Source organism: Chaetura pelagica, unplaced genomic scaffold (assembly GCF_000747805.2).
Source record: "Chaetura pelagica isolate M959 unplaced genomic scaffold, ChaPel_1.0 scaffold29, whole genome shotgun sequence".
NCBI lineage: Eukaryota > Metazoa > Chordata > Aves > Apodiformes > Apodidae > Chaetura > Chaetura pelagica.
This window is the reverse complement of record NW_009970720.1, coordinates 683,216-702,701: the sequence shown is the minus strand read 5'-3', so window position 1 is coordinate 702,701 and position 19,486 is coordinate 683,216. Positions and strand designations below refer to the sequence as shown.

At 42.7% G+C, this 19,486-nt stretch overlaps 1 protein-coding gene across 1 annotated transcript in view; it reads left to right on the top strand.

Moving 5' to 3' along the window:
- Positions 1–19,486, top strand: part of FARP1 (FERM, RhoGEF (ARHGEF) and pleckstrin domain protein 1 (chondrocyte-derived)) — a 170,924-nt gene extending 151,438 nt beyond the window's left edge. Inside the window, exons 16-26 of the mRNA XM_010006334.1 lie at positions 3,274–3,355; positions 6,006–6,243; positions 7,275–7,405; positions 10,689–10,757; positions 12,321–12,410; positions 12,944–13,026; positions 13,377–13,489; positions 13,985–14,148; positions 16,511–16,618; positions 17,599–17,750; positions 18,893–19,486. Coding sequence (XP_010004636.1) covers positions 3,274–3,355; positions 6,006–6,243; positions 7,275–7,405; positions 10,689–10,757; positions 12,321–12,410; positions 12,944–13,026; positions 13,377–13,489; positions 13,985–14,148; positions 16,511–16,618; positions 17,599–17,750; positions 18,893–18,974 — 1,312 coding nt within the window. The 3' untranslated portion in view covers positions 18,975–19,486. The remainder of the gene's footprint in view (positions 1–3,273; positions 3,356–6,005; positions 6,244–7,274; positions 7,406–10,688; positions 10,758–12,320; positions 12,411–12,943; positions 13,027–13,376; positions 13,490–13,984; positions 14,149–16,510; positions 16,619–17,598; positions 17,751–18,892) is intronic.

The following is a 19,486-nucleotide window of genomic DNA, read 5'->3' as shown; positions in this document are numbered from 1 at the left end:
TGCTTTTCATGTTAGTATTACCTGTATTTGGATGCTCTTTTCTTGGGATTTCTTTTCTTGTTTACTTGGGATTTGCATTTTGAAGAGCTGAGAAAGAGGGCAGTGTAGCATAGGGGTTACTGTGAACTCCCAGGAGGGAGCTGGGGTGGAGGATGGGATTCGGGAGGCAGCTGTGAAGATGTCGTATTTCCCCATGCATGGCTTCAGCTTCCCCTGCCCCTTTGCTCCACATTACAGCCTCCATGCGTGTGCATCATCCCCAGTGGGAAAATCATCTCTGATGCAGGATGTGGCATTTGCATGGAAATAACCAAAGCAGGGAGAATGGCTGGAACAAGGAGCAATGCGTGGCCATCACAGTTCTGAAGTTTGTTAGGGTTTCATTTCTTCCAGCAGTGCACATCTGGCTGCAGAGCAGGTTTTCTCTTCTGGCCTGGGCTGAGTGGTCTGGGTACAATTGAGCTCTCCACAGTTCAGCCAGCAGCTGGAGAAGAGGCTGTTGCTTTTAAGGACACCTCTTCTCTCCCTGTTTGTCACTCTGCCAAGATGCAGAGCAAGATTTGAAAGTTCTCAAACTGTTTAAAAATATAAAGCCTTAGACCAGGCTGCAGCCAAAGCCAATGAAGGAGAATGTTCTTGATGCTTTCATGTGACTGATGTGATGAGATGCTGTACAAGCAGTCAGTGCTGGCTGTGCTGAAGAGAGGCCAGGGGGTCAACATTTAGGAAATAAGGACCTGACTGTTCACTGAACAACTGTACTAAATATTAGCTGAAATTTACAAAGTCAGTGGAAGCACTCACTGTGACTTTGGTGGGCTTGGGTCAGCCTTCAAGTAGCTAGCTAGTAGTTGGTAGGAAATTTGCATCAAGCATTCCAGCCAAGTTTTATGTAGCCTTGAGATCAGAATAGAATTTTTCTAGTTAGAAATAGCAGTCTGTAATTACGTGTTTAATATTTATCTTGGCAGTAAATCAGAAAGGTACCAAAACCGCTGAAGTCCATTAGATTAACTCAAATGTAGAGACAAAACAAAAAGGATCCAGGCAATGCCAGAGAGTTAGAGAATAGCACATAAAGCAAGAATTCCCTTAGAGATAATTACCAAATACCACGTTCATTACTGGCAGCAGCACAAATTCATCTGGCTTTGACATTTCTGGGGTTGTGTGCAGCAGCGCAGCGTGAACCCTTTGGGGTGGGATGCTGCTTGCTGGCTGCACGGGTGGAGGGCCAGTGCCCCTTGCTGCCTGCCAGTGCACTGCTGCTGCCTTGGGCTTCACCTGGCTGTGGTTTGCAGTCGGGGGAACCTTGATATGCACCACTTGGAGCAGAGCTTTAGTGGCTGGAAAGTTTTGTTGACCACCTGTCAGGAAATCTCAGTGGGGAGAGCTGCTGGATGGGTAGGACATGGGGGAAGGTAAAAGCAGGGGAGATGAAAAGACAGGCAGAGGCTTCCTGGAGAAAGAAATTGAACTTTTGTCCTCAGGTAACGTGGAGACTGTAGTCTTACAACATCCATACATATCTCTCCTGTTCCTTGCAGAGCATTTCTTGCAGATGTTTTGACTATAGCAGTGTTTATACAATGTGGTGCGTTTGCGAAACTGGCAACGCTAATTGAAGTTACCATTGACACAACCCAGATAGCTGACTCAGTGTAATCTTTGGGTTCAGAAAAAACATTAAAAAATCTTGTTGAGAATTGTATTTTATTGCTGAAATAGGTGTGTGGGTGCCCAGGAGACTTAACACAATAGGAAATAATGAAAGGCAACCTGTGAAGCTGCTGGTAAATCAAATTAACACAGAGCAATCCGTTGTTTACCAGCTGAGTCTCTTTGTTGGAGGATGCAACAGGAGATGTCACTGTGTAGTGCTCATAAGCTGTGCCAAGCATGTTTCTCAGTTAGAAAAGCATGCAGAGAGATTATCCAGCATGAGCGTAGCCATGTTTAACTTTACAAAACAAAAGTCTGAATATGCATCTATTCATGTAACCATATGCTTTTTAAAAAAAATTCTGTGTCCTACCGGTGAAAATGTACTCCTAGCAACAGCTGCATCCTCTGTGATTTGGTGAGTGTGGGACCTCTCTGGCTAAATTGCTGGCACTTAAGGAAGGCAGAGATTTACCACCTGGTTGTCCACTTATTCCTTCACTGCACTGCAGAATTTTCTCAAAATGATTAACTACTGCAAGTGGGTGAAAAAACATATACCCATTTATCGGTAACACAGAACAGAGATCCTGTTATCCTTGGGTTCGTTTTGAGCTTGACTATATCTTTGCCCTCTTCCAAGGTAGTGCATTTCTTTGTCTGAATTGCAGTTGCTCACACCAGGACTGGATCTGTCTCCCCATACTCAAATGTGGGGGTTAAACCAAATGTTTAAAATTGAGGACAGTGCACAAAAAGCCACGCTGGGGGAAACCTGGATGCAGTATTAAAAGTTGGAAAGAGGAGGGGGACAGTGCTTCTCCCCACACCCCTCCTAGTGATTTTCTTCAGAAAATCTAACTTGATTGGAACAGATCTGTGGCAGTTAGATTCTTAAATTCATTTTTTTTTCCTGCTGTGTTTTCTAAAAGATGTGTTTGAATTCAGCCAAGAGTGTGGTATCCCTGCCTGTCTCGCACATGGGTGTAGAAGCAGGAGTATCTTTTTCATCAGGACCTGGATTTCTCCCAAATGGAGCACCCACCCAAGTGCAGCTGGCTGGGTGGATGGGACCAGTTTGCATTTTAATGCCAGAAAATGACACACTGAAAGTTCCCTGCCAGTATGTGACAGGTTATGAGCCAAATGCAGATACTGGACAAATGTATTTCTGAAATTTTTTTATCTCACTGTCCCTTTCACAAGCAGAAAGCTTTTCAGAGGTCCTGTCCAGAGGTACCATTCTTGTACCTGAGCAGAATTGTCCTTCTGCTCTAAGCTCGCTTACTGTTACAAGATTTTTATGTCTTTCTTTTTTTTCCAAGCCATTTTTAGCCTTCTCTGATGTGTTTTAAAATACTTGCAATTTTCTTTGAAGGTCCTAATGCTTCTGTTAAGTGCCTGCCCTCTCTGTTGTTAGGAGTGGATGAAGGGTATACTGTACCTGGGAATTACATGTCCATCAGGAAGATTCCTCACATGCTCCTGAGTGAAGGAGTGTGGGGGTCAGGTATTCAAAAGAAATGAGCTGTTGAGTTCTTCTTTGTGGTTAGAAGTGATTATGTGGTTTTATTACATGACTGAAGTCTGTGGTATTTCTGTTGCTGACAGGGAAGGTCGCTCTAATGCTCACATTAAAGGAGATCACCAAAGAATTGGAGATGTTATGCTAAAGAACATTCAGAATATGAAGGTAGGAATGATCTTGTAGCTATTAAGCTTTGACGCAGATTAGAATTACTGTGCTTTTCATTTTCATATGATGTTGCCTCTCTTGGCTGTTTTTGCCAATTGTAATCAAAGCTTATGTTGTAAAGGTTTCTTTTGATGAAGTACCAAGTGTTTGCTGAGCCCTGTGATTTCTGAATTGCTAGCTGATTTTAAACTGTCAATTCCCTCTACAAATACAGGAAAAATGAACACAGAAATTGGGGAACACTTAATTTCCTTCTTTTTTTTTTCTTTCAAAGAAGGCATCAAAACATTGGAATTTTTATGCCTGAATAGACTATTCAAACACTGAGTGTGCCCACTTGTGCATTCCAATGGAGGTGTTAAAGATACTGCAGGTGTAGTGACCACAACCTGGATATTTACTTGATTTGGAAAACTTATGTTTGTGCACTGCAGTGCCACCTAAGATGAGAGGTTTTGGAATGAATGCAAATAATTGCCTTTGTTCCCTTTAAAGCTAAAAGCAAAAATATGTGTATGAAGTATAAATCTAGCTGCAACATTCAGCAGACTTTGCACTTGTTTTTAGTCTGGATGGAGTAGTATTTTTGATGTTCTGTGTTACTGAACAAACATGATGGGGGGCAGGCACAGGAGCCTGTGAAAACCCTTTGGGCTTGTACAGTATGGCTGGGTAACACACAGCTCCCCTTATTTATGTAGCTGTACATCCAGGTCAGTGTGTGGCAAAACGTGGCACTGCACCTTTGGCATGTGGATCTCAAAGTGCTTTTGAAACTATCCAGTAGATCTTCCCCTGGTGATGGCTGCTTTGGCTTTCTGCAGTTAGTAAATGGAGCAGCCTGGAGTCCTTGGCTGGAGGAAGGGGCAGTTTAATCTTTACAGCTCTCCTGAGGCGTTAGTTAGTACTAGGCTTATCTTTCAGAAGGACAGAGAGAGATGAAGAGAGGTTAAGTGACGTGCAAGTGATTATGCAGCGAATCAGGAAAAGAGAGTGTAGAAATCTTGATTTGCAGCCCCCAACACAGACAGCTCTGTCACAAGTAAGGCAGCCTCGTCCTTTCTGCTTTGTACTTACCAGGAACTGCTTTCTCCCTTCAAGACATAATTCAAAGGCATTGGAAGAAACTGGGGGGGGTAAGGAGGAACTTTTCTGCCTCCATCCCTGTTCTTAAGAAGCGTGCACCTTTTCACCAACAGTTTTTGGCATCTCAGCTTCTGACAGACTCTGCTCTCAGTACCTTGTAACATTAAATTACCTGTCCTCCACTGCCTGCAGGTCCTTCTGTGGCACCAGTCTAAAGGCAGTGTACAGTCCTCACTGTAACTGAGAGCTGCTGGGGTGCCTTCACGTTTGTCATTCTTCCTTTCCCACTAGAGGATTTTCTTAATTTGATTGGAGATCTGCCACTGCTATAAGCACAGAGGAAAGAGGCAAAACCCAGTTTGACTAGAAGAGAGCTGCACAGGAAAAAAAATGAAGTTAGTTAAAACTCTTCATATTTATCACAAGACCTGTTAAAAGACCTGGAAACTGACACTGATTTAATTAACACAGGAAAGAAGAAGAACAAGTAATTAATGGTCAGCCACTGTACTAGTCCAGAGGGTCTGCTGTGTCTTTGCCTGAGTTACAGACTTGTGAAATGAATATGCAGTTTCTGGAGGAAGGAGCTTGGCTGTAGGGAAGGTGTGTTTCTGGTAAAGGTGTCACAAACCACAGGAAAGATGCAGTTGATTGGAAATGTGTCAGAAAGCACAGGCTTTTGATAAAGCCAAACTGCCTTCTCAAGTCCATTAAACATACACATTAAGGTTTTTTTTGTTCCTGGTTAATGTTTTACCAGGTACTGGTAGACTTTATTTGGCTGCTCAGGGAAGCTCTGTGCATCCTGAAGAACCAGTTTACCTTTCACAAACGACAAATGAAGCCCCTGTCTTAATTGTTAAAATAAAAACCAAACTCCTGAATTGTTTTAAATGGGACTTGTTTGTGATATTGAGATCTAAATAGAGTTACATATTTCATGCAAACCTCATTGACTTGCTGGTGCTTAACTCCCCTGTTACCAGTGAGATCATCTTAGAGGAAAAGAGGAAATAATCCAAGGATTAAGAACTTTAACATACCCATTTCTGTCAGACAACGCCTGTATTTTTGTGTTTGTGTGGCTTCCTAGGAGATGCAACTTCTCATTAATAATGGGAGCAGAAGCTAGAAGTCTAGTTGTTTGCATCTCAGTTTCCTAAAAGCACCTAAGGAAGCTGGGGCAACTAAATCCCTTCATTCTTCCAGAAATCCCATTTTGTTCCCTCTCTGCCCTGCTGTACCTGCATTTGCATGAGCTATGTTCGGTCATCTTCTTGCCTTTGGATTTCTCACTGATAAAAGATCTAGTTTTGTTTACTCATGTACTCTTGTTTTACAGGGAATGCTGAGAGGGTGTGGGTGTGTACTTCAAATGAGTAATGCAGTTTCTCTTTTTCAAGGGAATATCAGAACCATTGTGTTGCACAGGGATTTATTTTGTTTGCAAAATCCCAACTGCTGTGCTAATTGCTTTTTATTTGAGTAGGCCTGGGCTGAGTCATGTCTCGAAGTGATTGCTAATGGTTCTACCACATGCTCTTTTCTTTGTGCCTATAAGCAACTGACAATTCACCTGTGGAAGCACAATGAGATTTTAATGGAGTTGGAGAATGGGATCAAGAACTCCCGCAAGCTGGAGATCTTTTGCAGGGATTTTGAGCTACAGAAAGTCTGCTACTTGCCTCTCAACACCTTCCTCCTCAGGCCTTTACACAGGCTTATGCACTACAAGCAGATAATGGAGAGGCTTTGCAAATACTACCCACCAAGCCACGTAGACTTCAGGGATTCCAGAGGTAAGTAAAAGACACCAAGGACCATCGATCATGTTCATCCAGCTGCCAACCAGCACCTCCAGGTTCTTTTCCTCTGGGCAGCTTTCCAGCCACTCTGCCCAAGCCTGTAGTGTTGCCTGGGGTTGTTGTGGCCCAGGGGCAGGACCCAGCACTTGGCCTTATTGAAACCCAGCCTGTCCAGGTCCCTCTGCAGAGCCTCCCTGCCCTCAGGCAGATCAGCGCTCGTGCCAAACCTGGTGTCCTCTGCAGACTTACTGAGCTGCACTCGATCCCCTCATCCAGGTTATTGATAAAGGCACTACAGAAAACTGGCCCCAGCACTGAGCCCTGGGGAACACCACGTGTGACCTTGTCAGCTGGATTTAACTGCATTCACCGCAGTGCTTTGGGCCTGGCCAGCCAGCCAGGCTTTCACCCAGAGAAGTGTGCACCCATCCAAGCCGTGAGCAGCCAGTTTCTCCAGGAGGATGCTGTGGGAAGCTGTGTCAAAGGCTTGACTCAAGTCTAGGTAGACAACATCCACAGGCTTTCCCTGATCTGCTAAGGGGGTCACCTTGTCATAGAAGAAGATCAGGTTAGTCAAGCAGGACCTGCCTTTCATAAACCCCTGCTGACTGGGCCTGACTGCCTGGTTGTCCTGTACATGCCATGTGGTGGCACTCAAGGTGGTCTGCTCCATATACACATTATGCCACAGTCCAGACAAGTACTTGGAAGAGAAATCTACTGGGGGTTATTGAACACCCAGTAATGACATGCAGTTCAGTGAGGTTGGGAGTGAACATAGGGAACATACCATATGTGCTTGTCATGTTTGTAGCTTTCCCTAGATATCCATCCTCAGTAAGATCAGAGGTTTTGCATTTTTTAATCTGCCCATTGTGGGCTTACACTGTGAGGAAAAAGGGTAGCACAAGGCAGGTGCTGTTCTTGAGCTGGGTGCTGCAGGCAAAAGCCATCTTTTTTGTTTGTTTGTTTCTTTAACATTCTTGAAAGTTTTTAATAAGCATTTTATGGTTTTGTCCATCTAGCTGCTTTGGCTGAGATTTCTGAAATGGTGGCTCAGCTCCATGGCAATATGATAAAGATGGAGAACTTCCAGAAGCTGCATGAACTCAAGAAAGACTTGATAGGCATAGACAATCTGGTGATCCCAGAAAGGGTAAGTAGCATATTTGTGATTGAGGTCTGATAAAATTTCAAAGCATTAGGTTTGCTTCAGAAACCTGCTTCTTAGGAGCAGCTGTGATATTTTCTTTCATCATATGAACCTTTTTCTCTCATGAAAAACCATTAACAGTAAACATAGTAACACCATGGAAAACAGCCTTTAAAGCAAGAAGCAGCAACCATCTTTATTACCTTTTTGCTTATTTTATTAGCTTTATCTTATGTATAGATTTAGGCATTTATTTATCACAGACATATTTATCATAGTGTTCAGAGTTGGAGCAATTGCACATTTCCTCATGTCTTGCTGCCTTTTGTTTTTTTGTCAACCCTCAATGCTAGAGCATAGCAGATCAAAGGAAAGTAAGACATTTGTGCAGGAGGACCTTCAGCCCTTTCCCATTGCCTGCCTTTGAAACTCCTGGCCCTGGGGTCGAGCAGTCTCTTTAATCTACATGTAAAACTAGGCAATAATTTTTGAGACAGTGTTGCCTTAAGTAAACACTTACAATTGTGTTATAAAAATACCAACATCTCTTTCTTACTTATCATGCTTTTTTTTAAAAAAAAAAGGAGGCTTATTTCAGAATAAATGGGCCTCAGTGTAGTATTTGTAGTCTTTTTTACTTTTCTATGTGCATGTATCTGTGCATGCAAACTTCAGAGTTGTCTATTGAAGTAATTACCTTTCCAATCCCCTGACTTCTGTGTGTAATACAGGAAGACAATACTTGTGGCAACTAAAATGCTGGGGAAGACATATTGCTGGACTGTTCTCACCCTATGTCGGGAAAAAGCTTGGGGAATTAAAAAGATGTGTTCCCTAGCCCTGACACAGCTCTCAGGCTGGCCAGACCACTGCTCAGACAGAGCCACAGCCTGGGGTCTGCTTGCTGGGCCATGTCCACATCTACTGCCACAGTGGGGCTGTGGCAGGGAGGCAGCTTAATGAGCTCCCTAGGAGCTAGTGCATTTAAGAATTCAAACATTTAGGAAAAGGAGTCTGAAGTTGATGTGCCATTTGGAAGGCAGCACTGAGCATGGGTATTTCTCAATTTGTGGCTGTTCCCTGCTTCCTCACTTTGCCTCTTCCCTGTCTCCCAAGCAGCTGTCATGGCTCATGCCTCCTTCCAGTGATCCACAGACTGTTTACTTCCTTGGCAAGCCCCTCAGGACATTTCACAGCCCATGCATCTCTGTATCACATGAAATTAAATGCTGTCATCAGTAGTTTCTGCTACCCAGTTCTATTTAAAGACATACGAATCTTTCTCTCCTAGGAAGTTAAATATAAAGGCAGATGGGGGGGCAGAGGTTGTTTGCCTGCCAAGGCAAAAAGCACTGGCCACTGCTCTCTGGCACATGCCCAAGATGGTCTTCCTTCCAGCCCTTTGGCAGCTCTTCTGGCTCAGCAGCTGAAGTCCCTGCCCCAGGGACTGTCACAAAGTTGGCTGAACTCCACATCTCAGAGGAGAAGTCTCATGTTAGGCCAGTGATTCAGCTGTCCTAAAGGAGGCTGTAGGTATCCTTCCTCTTGATGTTGTCCCAGACAGGGGCCTCTGCTGCCACTGAGCTGGCTCCTATATTGGATGTTAAAACATCCTGTGGTGACCTGCAGCTCTTGATTTCTGTGCTCACATGCTGCTTGCCATGGTGCTGCTTAGCCTGCTAGTGAACATGAGGTGCTACTGTATAAATACCAATTATGATTAATATTCTTTGGTGTCCAACAACACCTTCCAGTGGCAACATGAACTTACTCTGATGAGAGAATAGCCACCTCTAGCCACTTCTTCCACCCCTTAGTTAGTCCCTACATGATTCAGGTGAGGGGACAGGACACATTACATCAACCCTAAGGCATCTGGAGTCTCTGAACAATTTATCACTAAGCTGCAGGTGATTCTGATCCTTTACATGCCTCTTACATGCATACTTATGAGTAGAATGACCTTCAAAAGACTGTAATAGATAAATAGAAACCTTTTTGTAGAAGCTGGAGTGAGTGACTAAAAATGGTATTTTCAGGGGTTTCAGATAAGTGGAAAGGTGAGTTACAGCATATAGTTCACAGTAAGCCCAGGAAACCAGACCTTTTGAAAGTTTCAGATGTGCTGCTTTTCCTGTAGTTCCATCCCTAAACTGTCTTAAACAGTTTGATCTGAGCTAATGTGCTGTATTAGATGACATGGGTGGTTCTAGGATAACACACTCTGCCAGTTTTGTGTCCCTCTTTTTTTCTGCTGACCATGGTGGTGTTGATTTGTGGAGCTGATTTGATGTCTCTGTGAAGGGCTGTGCATGCCATGTAGAATCATAGAACCATGGAATCACAGAATGGTTAAGGTTGGAAGGGACCTTAAAGATCCTCAGGCTCCAACATCCCTGCTATGAGCAGGGACACCTCTCACTAGACCAGGCTGCACAAGCCTCACCCAACCTGGCCTTAAACACCTCCAGGGATGGGGCTTTCACAACCTTCCTGGGCAACCTATTCCAGCACCTTGCTGCCCTCATGGTGAAGAATTTCTTCCTGATGTCTAACGTAAATCTCCCCTCTTTTAGTTAAAACCCATTACCCCTTGTCCTGTCACTGCCCTCTCTGATGAAAAGCCCCTCCCCAGCTTCCCTGTAGCCTCTTCAGGTACTGGAAGGCCACTCTAAGGTCTCTCTGGAGCCTTCTCTTCTCTAGGTTGAACAGCCCCAACTCTCTCAGCCTGTCTTCATAGCAGAGGTGCTCCAGCCCTCTGATCATTTTCGTGGCCCTTCTCTGGACCCTCTCCAACAGGTCTATATCTTTCCTGTGCTGAGGGCACCAGAGCTGTACACGGTTCTCCAGGTGCAGCCTCACCAGAGCAGAGGGGCAGAATCACCTCCCTCACACGTCTGCACAACAGAAGCTTTCCAGTGGCTGACATATAGGCCAACTTATTGTTAGTTTTTGCATCATTTGTAGCACAAAAAATACTCATTCAAAAGGGGTGAAAGAGAGAGCTGTTTGAAGGAATCGGTGTTAAGTAAAGAAAATTTTGCTTAGCTGTATTTTCTTAATGGATTAAAGATTAGGAAAGAGTTTATCCTAAAGACAGTTGCGAATGGAAAGAAATTAACCTATAAATAAGATTGTTAAAATATTTAATAAAGAAAATAAAAAAGTCTTGGTGACTGATAAGTCTAGTCAGACCTATGACCAAGTTTATTTATGTTTGCACAATTAAAAAAAAATTGTTATTTTTGCAGAAAGTGCATATTTGTTTTGTGTTTGTTTCCCACAGGAGTTCATTAGACTGGGCAGTCTTAGTAAGTTGTCTGGAAAGGGTTTACAGCAACGGATGTTCTTCCTGGTAAGCAAGAAGGCAGTTTTTCCTGTATATAATGAAATGTTAACTATAAGCAACTGTTAGGCAAACTATTAAACATGACTTGTGAATCACAGTTAAGTTTTTGAACAGTCTTATTTAAGTTAACATGATACATCACCTGTGTAGGTTGTTGCTAACGAGAACTTCTGTTTCTGTCCCAACCAAATACTTGCTTTGTAATTGCTTCTTGCAAAGATAAAACTTCCTTATTTTTAGATGACACTGTGACTATCATGACAACATTGTGTTAAATAAAAGCAGAGTCTTTATAAAATGAAAAGGGGCACCAAAGTTAGTGATCATGTCCAGAAAAGAAGATAAAGAGTAATTCCTGGTGATATGGATGATACTCCACATAATGCTCTCAGGACACATTACAGAACCATCCAGTTGCAGTCCATGAGTTCCCACCATCTGGAAGAACCTGCCTTTACCTGGAGATACATTTTGTATCTTGCTCTAGGAAAGGTTATCTCCTCATGCTCTCGCTCACAGCATTTGCAGGTTACAATGATCTCACGCAGTCTCCAACCCACAGGAGCAGACCAGATCGTTTCTCTCTCTTCTTTTATCTCTTTCTCCCCTCTCTCCTGTCTCTCTCCCTCTCCTCTCCTCCCTTCTTCAAAGACCTGTAATCATTAGCAAAATTAAACCCCCCTCTAGTGGCTGATCGATGTAGCTTCATCAGTTATTACTGTTGGGTTATAGATGTCCCGAGCTCTGGTTCACATCAGTCTATGATTTTCTTGATGCAGCTCTCTGTTTTGAGGAAAAAAATCCTTTGACCCCATTGTCACAGGGAAAATTCATATTATGGCCCTCCAAAAACTGCAGGCTGCCATTTGACCTGCTTTTAACAGCTGCTATTACATGCAGGAAGCTCCACAGATTTAGATACTTGGTCTCTTGTTGATATTTCTAACCTAAAGCCTCCCTAAACCATGTCTCCCAGCTTCCTTCTGAGTATGGGGACTAATAGATGGACACTTAGTTTGTAAGAGTTAAGTTGGACACACCTCTCCCAGGCATCCTTACTTAGCTCTCCACACCAATCAGAAGAAAATACTGGTGAAACACGCTTATCTTCCATAGCTTCAAAGTGGGGCAGGGTGTGAAACATATGCTAACCATCACTGCTGTGGTGGCTTGTTAGTCCTGACCCAGAGATCACAAAGGGAATATTAGAAGGCATCTTAGAATCATAGGATGGTTTGTGTTGGAATGGACCTTAAAAGATCATCTAGTTCCAACCCCCCTGCATGGGCAGGGGCACTTCCCACTAGATCAGGTTGCTCAAAGCCCCATCCAGCCTGGCCTTGAACACTTCCAGGGATGGGGCAGAAGATACACAGTAGAGAATTGTGTGAATGTGCCTGAGACTTGCTGGGAAGGAAGGCAGGGAAAATACTAGGTTCTAATACCAGGTTCTGGAATATTGTCGAACAGCCAGTACTGACAAGCTTTCTTGTATTTACCATTCCTTTTTTTTTTTCTGCATGCATACCTGCCACCACAATTCTAATAATGCTTGGTTTTGCTTTTTAGTTTAACGATATCCTGTTGTACACAAGTAGAGGCCTGACAGCATCAAACCAATTTAAAGTTCACGGGCATCTTCCACTGTATGGCATGACAGTAAGTATTGTGAGAACTTAAAGGATTCATGCTTAAATACCATTTGTGGTCCCATCTTAACTGCCTGCTGAATTTCTGCTGGGCTGAAAGCAGCAGCAAAAGTCTGTTTTCTGATTCAGAGAAGCTGTGGTTACACTCTGCAGTGCCTAATGGGGCTGTGTTGGGTTTGGCATGTGTTCCTGCAGCCTGCTCCATAAAGGTGATATAACAAAAGTGGGAGGGGGGAGCATTTTGGGGGGCAACTTCCTCATAGTGCAAGTTGCTTTTGAGAAAGGTTTTTCCTTTTTTGTTTGTTTTTGGTTTTTTGCACAAAGCAGACAAAGCTTTTGGTTTAAGAGGTTATTGCAGAACTTCCTGGTTTTTCAACCTGCAAGCCACCATCTTTTTCTCAATACCTGGCTCAAAATGTTGTTTGTGAGCACTTCTCTTAAGTCTTCTTTTCCCCAATGGTAGGAACTTGTTCGGTTGACTCTTTCACCTTAAGGAACAGGTAATTCCTGCCATCTGACTGCATGTGGGCTTTTATCTCTCAGATAGAAGAGAGTGAAGAGGAGTGGGGGGTTCCTCATTGTCTCACGCTACGAGGTCAACACCAGTCCATCATTGTTGCTGCCAGGTAATTCCATGGAGAAAACATACACATGTAAGCTGTATTTCTCTGCAGCTTTCACAGTGGGACAGAGAAAAGCAGAGAGGCATCATTTTGTTTGGGTTTGCTCCTAAAATAATTTCAAAGGTGTATTATTTTGTGAAAAGCATTTTTTTTTTTTAAATGGTGAATGGGACAAAACAAAGTGGCAATTATGCAAGTCAGAGTCAAATCTAAGTTAGCAGGGGAAAAACAACCTGGCACCTTGTGTCTGGATTCATTTATTGAAGTGAAAAATAAGCTGAGCTTGTCAGTGTTTTTTAGAGTTTGCTTTCAGCCTGTATTCAAGTGAATGAACCCTGAATTTTCATTGTTAGTACCCGAGCTGAAATGGACAAATGGACTGAGGACATTCAGATGGCAATAGACCTGGCAGAGAAAAGCAGTGGCCCAGCCCCAGAGTTACTGGCCAGCAGCCCACCTGACAATAGTAAGTAAGCTCCAGAGAGCAGGTTTTATTCACTTATGTCAGTATGACTGGTGACTGCTTCTAAGCAAAGTGATAAAAAATGCTGGGCACGGGTCAAACTGATACATTTGAAGCTGATTTATATATAAATATATATATGTAGATACTTACATGTGTGCCATTTTAATGTTGATGTTAGCAGAAAGTTTCACTGAATAGAGAAGTGACTTAAGTGTAATGATTCCAGGAACTATTTAACAAGATCTGGGCAGTGCCTGTCCTTGGAAGGTATTAAAAACCCCAACAGAAAGCACAGTCTTTGATTCTAACACTTGCAGAAACAGGTTTAAAAGAAAAATAAAAAAACCTACTTAACATCTGCACAAAACTATGTCTAAAAGTGTGTTTTGCAATTAGTCCACGATACTGTGGACAGAGTTGATTTGTTTAATATTTCCAAGTATATATCTGTTGTTGCATAGAGGAAGAAAGATGCTTTTTCCCTGCATTTCATAGAGTCTCCTGATGAAACTTCTGTAGACCAGGAATCTGAGGACGACCTCAGTGCATCCCGCACCTCACTCGAACGTCAGTCGCCCCACCGTGGCAACACTACGGTGCACGTCTGCTGGCACAGAAATACCAGTGTTTCAATGATCGACTTTAGTATTGCTGTGGAGGTATCTGCCTCAGAACGATCTGAACTGCAGCTCCAGACTCGCTCTTGAGTGACAATGTCCTTTTGGCTCCTTCTCCAGAAGTCTCCTTTCGGGGACGTTGCAGGCGCACCTTTTAAACTCACTCCCGCATCCTCAGATGGGGGCATAAACCATCAGCCCGGACACACGTATCCAGTACCTTGATGCAGCTTTGTAAAATCAGTGGGAGCCATCATTTGCATGGAAGTCACTGCCTCAAAAAATGCTGATGCTTTTTTGAAATTTAAAGCGGGTCAAACTGCCTTAATGCTTTCAGATACAGGAGCATTAAGTCGTTGCTTGAGCTGAAAGGATATTGTCTTTAGCTGCTGCAGCCAGAGTTTTAATTATGTGTACTACTAACGTACCTTCTTTACCTAGACATCTTTCCTGGAACCTTGTCTCATTGCTCAACCTCATCTGCTTTTTTCTTTATTTGCGTTTTCCACCTCAAAATAAAAATCCTTTTTCCCCCCCCGATCACAGCTAAGCCAGTTTGATACACACTCATTAATTCTGTGCTCAAGAGAGGAGGTGCAGACGTTGGCTTTTCAAAGATTAAAATGAAAGACTCCGAGTTCAGCGTAGGTTTTAGGATGAGGTGGTAAGCCTGCTCAGGTGTTCTTCCTTCATCCAAGAGAGGCTCCAGGGATTTCCAAGTACTTTATCAAGATCCTCATCAGGTGGAAATTTATGCTTAAAGAAAATGGGATCTGGAAGCCCAGTGGGCTTCTGCTCACGAGGCATCAGGTCACCATTGCTCTGGAGAAGACACACTGACACAGAAGGTAGAGGTGCGAGGAGAAGCCATCTTCCTAGCTCGTGTGACCGCCTCTGCTTTTAAACAGAGGGTGAGCTGCTGAAATCTGGCAAAGAGAGTGAGTCTGTACTAGAAAGCACTAACTGTAGAGCCTTATTTTGGTCCTGTGCAGGTGGGTTTTTCTGCTCTTTACACCTATCCTACCTATATCCTACAAGGGAGGAATAGTTTGGCATGGAACAAGGTCTCATACTTTTCCCTAAAGCAGAGGGCTCCTTATAAATAGATACAAAATGTAAACCAGTGACCATTTCTTAAGGTTAAAACATTTAGTTAGGCATAACTCTTGGTCTGAGATCAGTGCTCATTGTTGCTTCTTTTTGTTCCTCCCTGTGCCTCGAATGTAAACAAAGCAGCGAAGACCAAACACACCCTGGAGATCTGCCTTTTCTGTGACAACATCTCCAGCTCCACTGCTGTTCCATGCGTGGCAGGTTACGCTCATGCTCACATCATTCTGTTGGTGCCTCTCACTTCTGCATTATCGTTTATTTTCTTTGTGTCTCTCCCTCCTTTCTGTCTCTCCTGTGGTAGAAGATCCTCTCTCTGTCAGTGACTGTACTTCCCTACCTGCTGGACTGATCAGTGATCAGCGGCCTGTTTCCATTTCATATGTCTGCTGGTACCGAATGCAAAGCCTGTCCTTTTATGATATCCTCCAGAGTAATGAGGTAACAGAAAACACAGGAGTACACCTGTAACTTAGGGCAAGGAGGCAGCAGTCCAGATAGCAGAGATATCAAATGACTTAAGGCAAAGGCTTGAATGTCTAGCCAAGACTGGTGAAAACAGAACATTTTCAAGAACATTTCATTTGTAGCAGATAAGGCAGAACCACCAGACTTGGAGTATTAAGCTTTGGCTTCTGCGCTGTGTAAGGAGAACGATGTAAACAGCTATTTTGATCCAGGTGAGAGCCCTTACAGTCAACAAGAAGTGGAAAGTAATTAATGATTTACTGAGAGCTCCCCTTCATTTGCAAGGCACAACGAAGCTGGACTTCACATCTTCACTGTGTGAAGAGCAGCTAATAATAAGGCTGAGGGCCCTCGCTTTTGAAATCTTTGAAAAGTTACCATGTGAACTGACTGGGTACTGAAAGCTCAATCTCTATCTGCAATTCTAAGTGCATCATAATTTTCCTTTACATCACAAATTCATGTCAGACTTTCTGTTTCCATTACTGTATTTAAGTATCATTTTAAAAACAACACAGACAGAGTAGGGTAACAAGACTGACTGATGGTTTAGTAATATATTCCTGAAATCCACCTCAATTTAAACAAGTAAGTGTAGTAGCTTGAAGTTTTTGGAAGTACCCAGACACAAGCAGAAAAATACGTTACAAAAAAATACTACTTAGTAGTGGAAAAATGCAGAAGAATAAACAGGTCCATTCAGCCAAAACATTTTCACATACAACAAGGTCACATACAACCAGATAAAAGCAGATCATTTTTCTTACAATAATGAAACTGCACGTGCCTTTCACTGTTTTATTTGGCTGCTTTTGATCTGTTTCAGAACCAGCTGTCTGGAAATCTCCTAAGAAAATTCAAAAACAGCAACGGGTGGCAGAAGCTTTGGGTGGTGTTCACCAACTTCTGTATGTTCTTCTATAAATCGCACCAGGTAACAGACTGCACAAGCGTGCATGAATGGAGAAGACCTTTTGTTTTTTGAAGGTGGTAGCAGAGAGAGAGAAAAGAGGACATCAGTCATGGATGTCTGTAGGCAAGAGCAGCAGGTGCAGAGGGCAAGCCCCTTCTCTCCCTTCTGCTCCCTTGCCATCTGAAGGACATGTGCTTGTTTCCTGGAACTTGGAACAGTCACAGCACGTAACATCCCTGAAAGTACAACAGATAATCCCTGCTGCTCAGAAACTGCAGTGCGAGTTCAAACAAGAGTTTTCTCTTGTACAAATTCTGAGATTATTACAATTCAAAACTTAAGTCCTGACTTGGAAACTTTGTTCACTATCACTGACAAGAGATAGTAAGAGTGGCCAATGATTAATCCATTTGAGCAAACATCCCACTGCAAAAGCTGGGGTTTTCTGTCTAGAATCTGTTGGACATTTGAATCTCTGTGTTAAGCACAAAATAATTCCAATTACTACATCATAGTTTAATTGCTGTTAATTATAGGATATTCTACACATAAGCAGGCTAAAGAAATCTTTGGTTCATACATGCCACATGTGAAGTAAAAGAACTTAAGAACTGAGTGCTGCAGGGTGGCTGTTACATTTCTAGAGGAGGAGGGGTTTGCAAGCCTAGGGTGAACACACGTGGTGCTCTGTAGATGCCAGATGATGGAGTTTTATTAAGTTTGTCAGTCTGAAGATAGGGAAAGTCCAAGATTTCAGACAACTGAAACAATGGTAGGATCAGCCTGCAGCAGATCCTTATGAGAAGGGTTCCATAAAGATGAGCAAGCTGGACCTACCAGACAATAAAGATCATTGCCATTGTATAAAGCTGGTATTTTTCCATACACATGCAGAAACACAATTATGACCTTTAAATGAGTGTGTATCTTCCATTTTACTAAAGTGCTTGTTTTCCTTAAAAACACTTGATCTCACAGCATTTTCCACCATTTCTTTTCAGGACAATCATCCTTTAGCCAGCCTTCCTTTACTGGGATATTCACTTACCATTCCTTCTGAATCTGAAAACATTCACAAAGATTATGTGTTCAAGCTGCATTTCAAATCCCACGTGTACTACTTCAGGGCTGAAAGTGAATACACATTTGAAAGGTAAGTCTGTCTTCTCTGAGAGCGAATGTTGTAAAGTTTCAGGGTTCTTTTTCCCAAACAAGGTTAGTAGATGCCAAGTTAAGTAAATTGATTCAATAATACAGGCAAGTAGTTCAGCACAACTAGAGAAAGAATCCTTTAAAATGTTAAAAGACATTTTCTATCTGATAATGCTAGAACCAAGCGGATTTTGGTTGGGTGTTTTTTTTTAATAATGTGGTAGCTGTAACAGTAATCACTACAAATCCTGCATTGTGTGCAAGAGTTATCCAAATTGATCAGGCTGGCTGCGTGGGGAGCTCTTCATAGGAGACTTCAGGAAGCATGTATACGTATCACAGGACAGCAGCTGTGCAGAGTAACTTCACTTCTTCTGTGAAGATGGCAAATCCACACCCGAAACAAAACCACCATTTTTCACAGAAGAGGCTGTTCTTATTACGTGTCTCTGCCTCGTCAGCATGTAATTTTGACACTTCCCACTGAACTTCAGATACATGAAGAGCCAGGAAACGGGCATTACTCCTAAATTGTGGTTGGAGGTTGTTCATACTGGGAACTAATTAATCTCTTTCATATAAAGCATTAACGTGTCAAAAAGCTTGGTGTCCTATCCAGCTGCAGAAAGCTATTTCTGAGTTTTAGCCATGTCAGTACAAAAATTGTAAATAAGCCAAAGTGTGGGAAAGAGATGATTAAATAAAAGAGTAGACTAGGACAAAACAAAACAGCCCTTTCTGAGTTCTAGGAAAAAAGGAATTAGGAACTTTAGCTAAATTACATTTTTTCACTCCAGTATAAAGAGTGGTTGGTCTCAACTGCTCATAACTTAGAGCATCCAGAACAAAAAAAGAGATTTGGTGTCAGCAGAACAAGTAAAACCACTACTAAGTTGATGAATTTTGGGTCTCCTCCCCCTTGTTTATCCTCTGAAAACCTCTTTTCATACATGCATTTGGCAGTCAATTGGATCTAGAGCCTCTTGACTTCGGATAGACTCGGGAGTAAAGTAGCAAGAAGGATGCTCCCGTAGGCACTGAAAATAAAGCTGTGTACAACTGATAGCACAGGCTGTATCTTCCAAGAACCCTTTCCTTGTGAATTGACTGTTCTTCTGCTTGTCTCCCCGTGCCTCCTCACAGATGGATGGAAGTGATCCGAAGTGCCACCAGCTCTGCCTCACGCACTCGAGCTCTGAGTCACAAGGAGCCCCACACCTACTGACGGCCCAACGAGCCACCCTGCCAACTGTCCAGCAGCTGCTGATTTTGTAGAGGACGTTTGCAACACTTTTCTCCCTCCAAGTTTAGTAAAACTTACAATTTGGTAAAGGAAAAACTTAAGTATGGTTTTGCAGAAACTTTCACAATTCCTCAGCAGAACTATTTAAGTTCTCCATGTGTTCAAACTAGCTTAACCATCATCCCAGTGGCTGCGGTTCGTTTCATGTCTTGTATTTTGTCATTCTGTGCGGTTTTTAGCTTGTGCCAGTATTAAAATATTGTCCTTATTAGAGTGCCAAATGACATTTTGTTGCCTCAAAGATTGCACCTGAAAAAAAGAAAAAAAGACAGCTCCACCATCTGAAACCTTTCTTCTCTGAGGCAAACACTATTTCTTCTCTTTTCATAAAAAATATATTATTTTTTTTACCATGTTAATCTGTAGACTGCTGGATTTTTAAATGTAGATGGACTTTCACAGTATAATTATATATACAGCAGGCAGTCTAACAG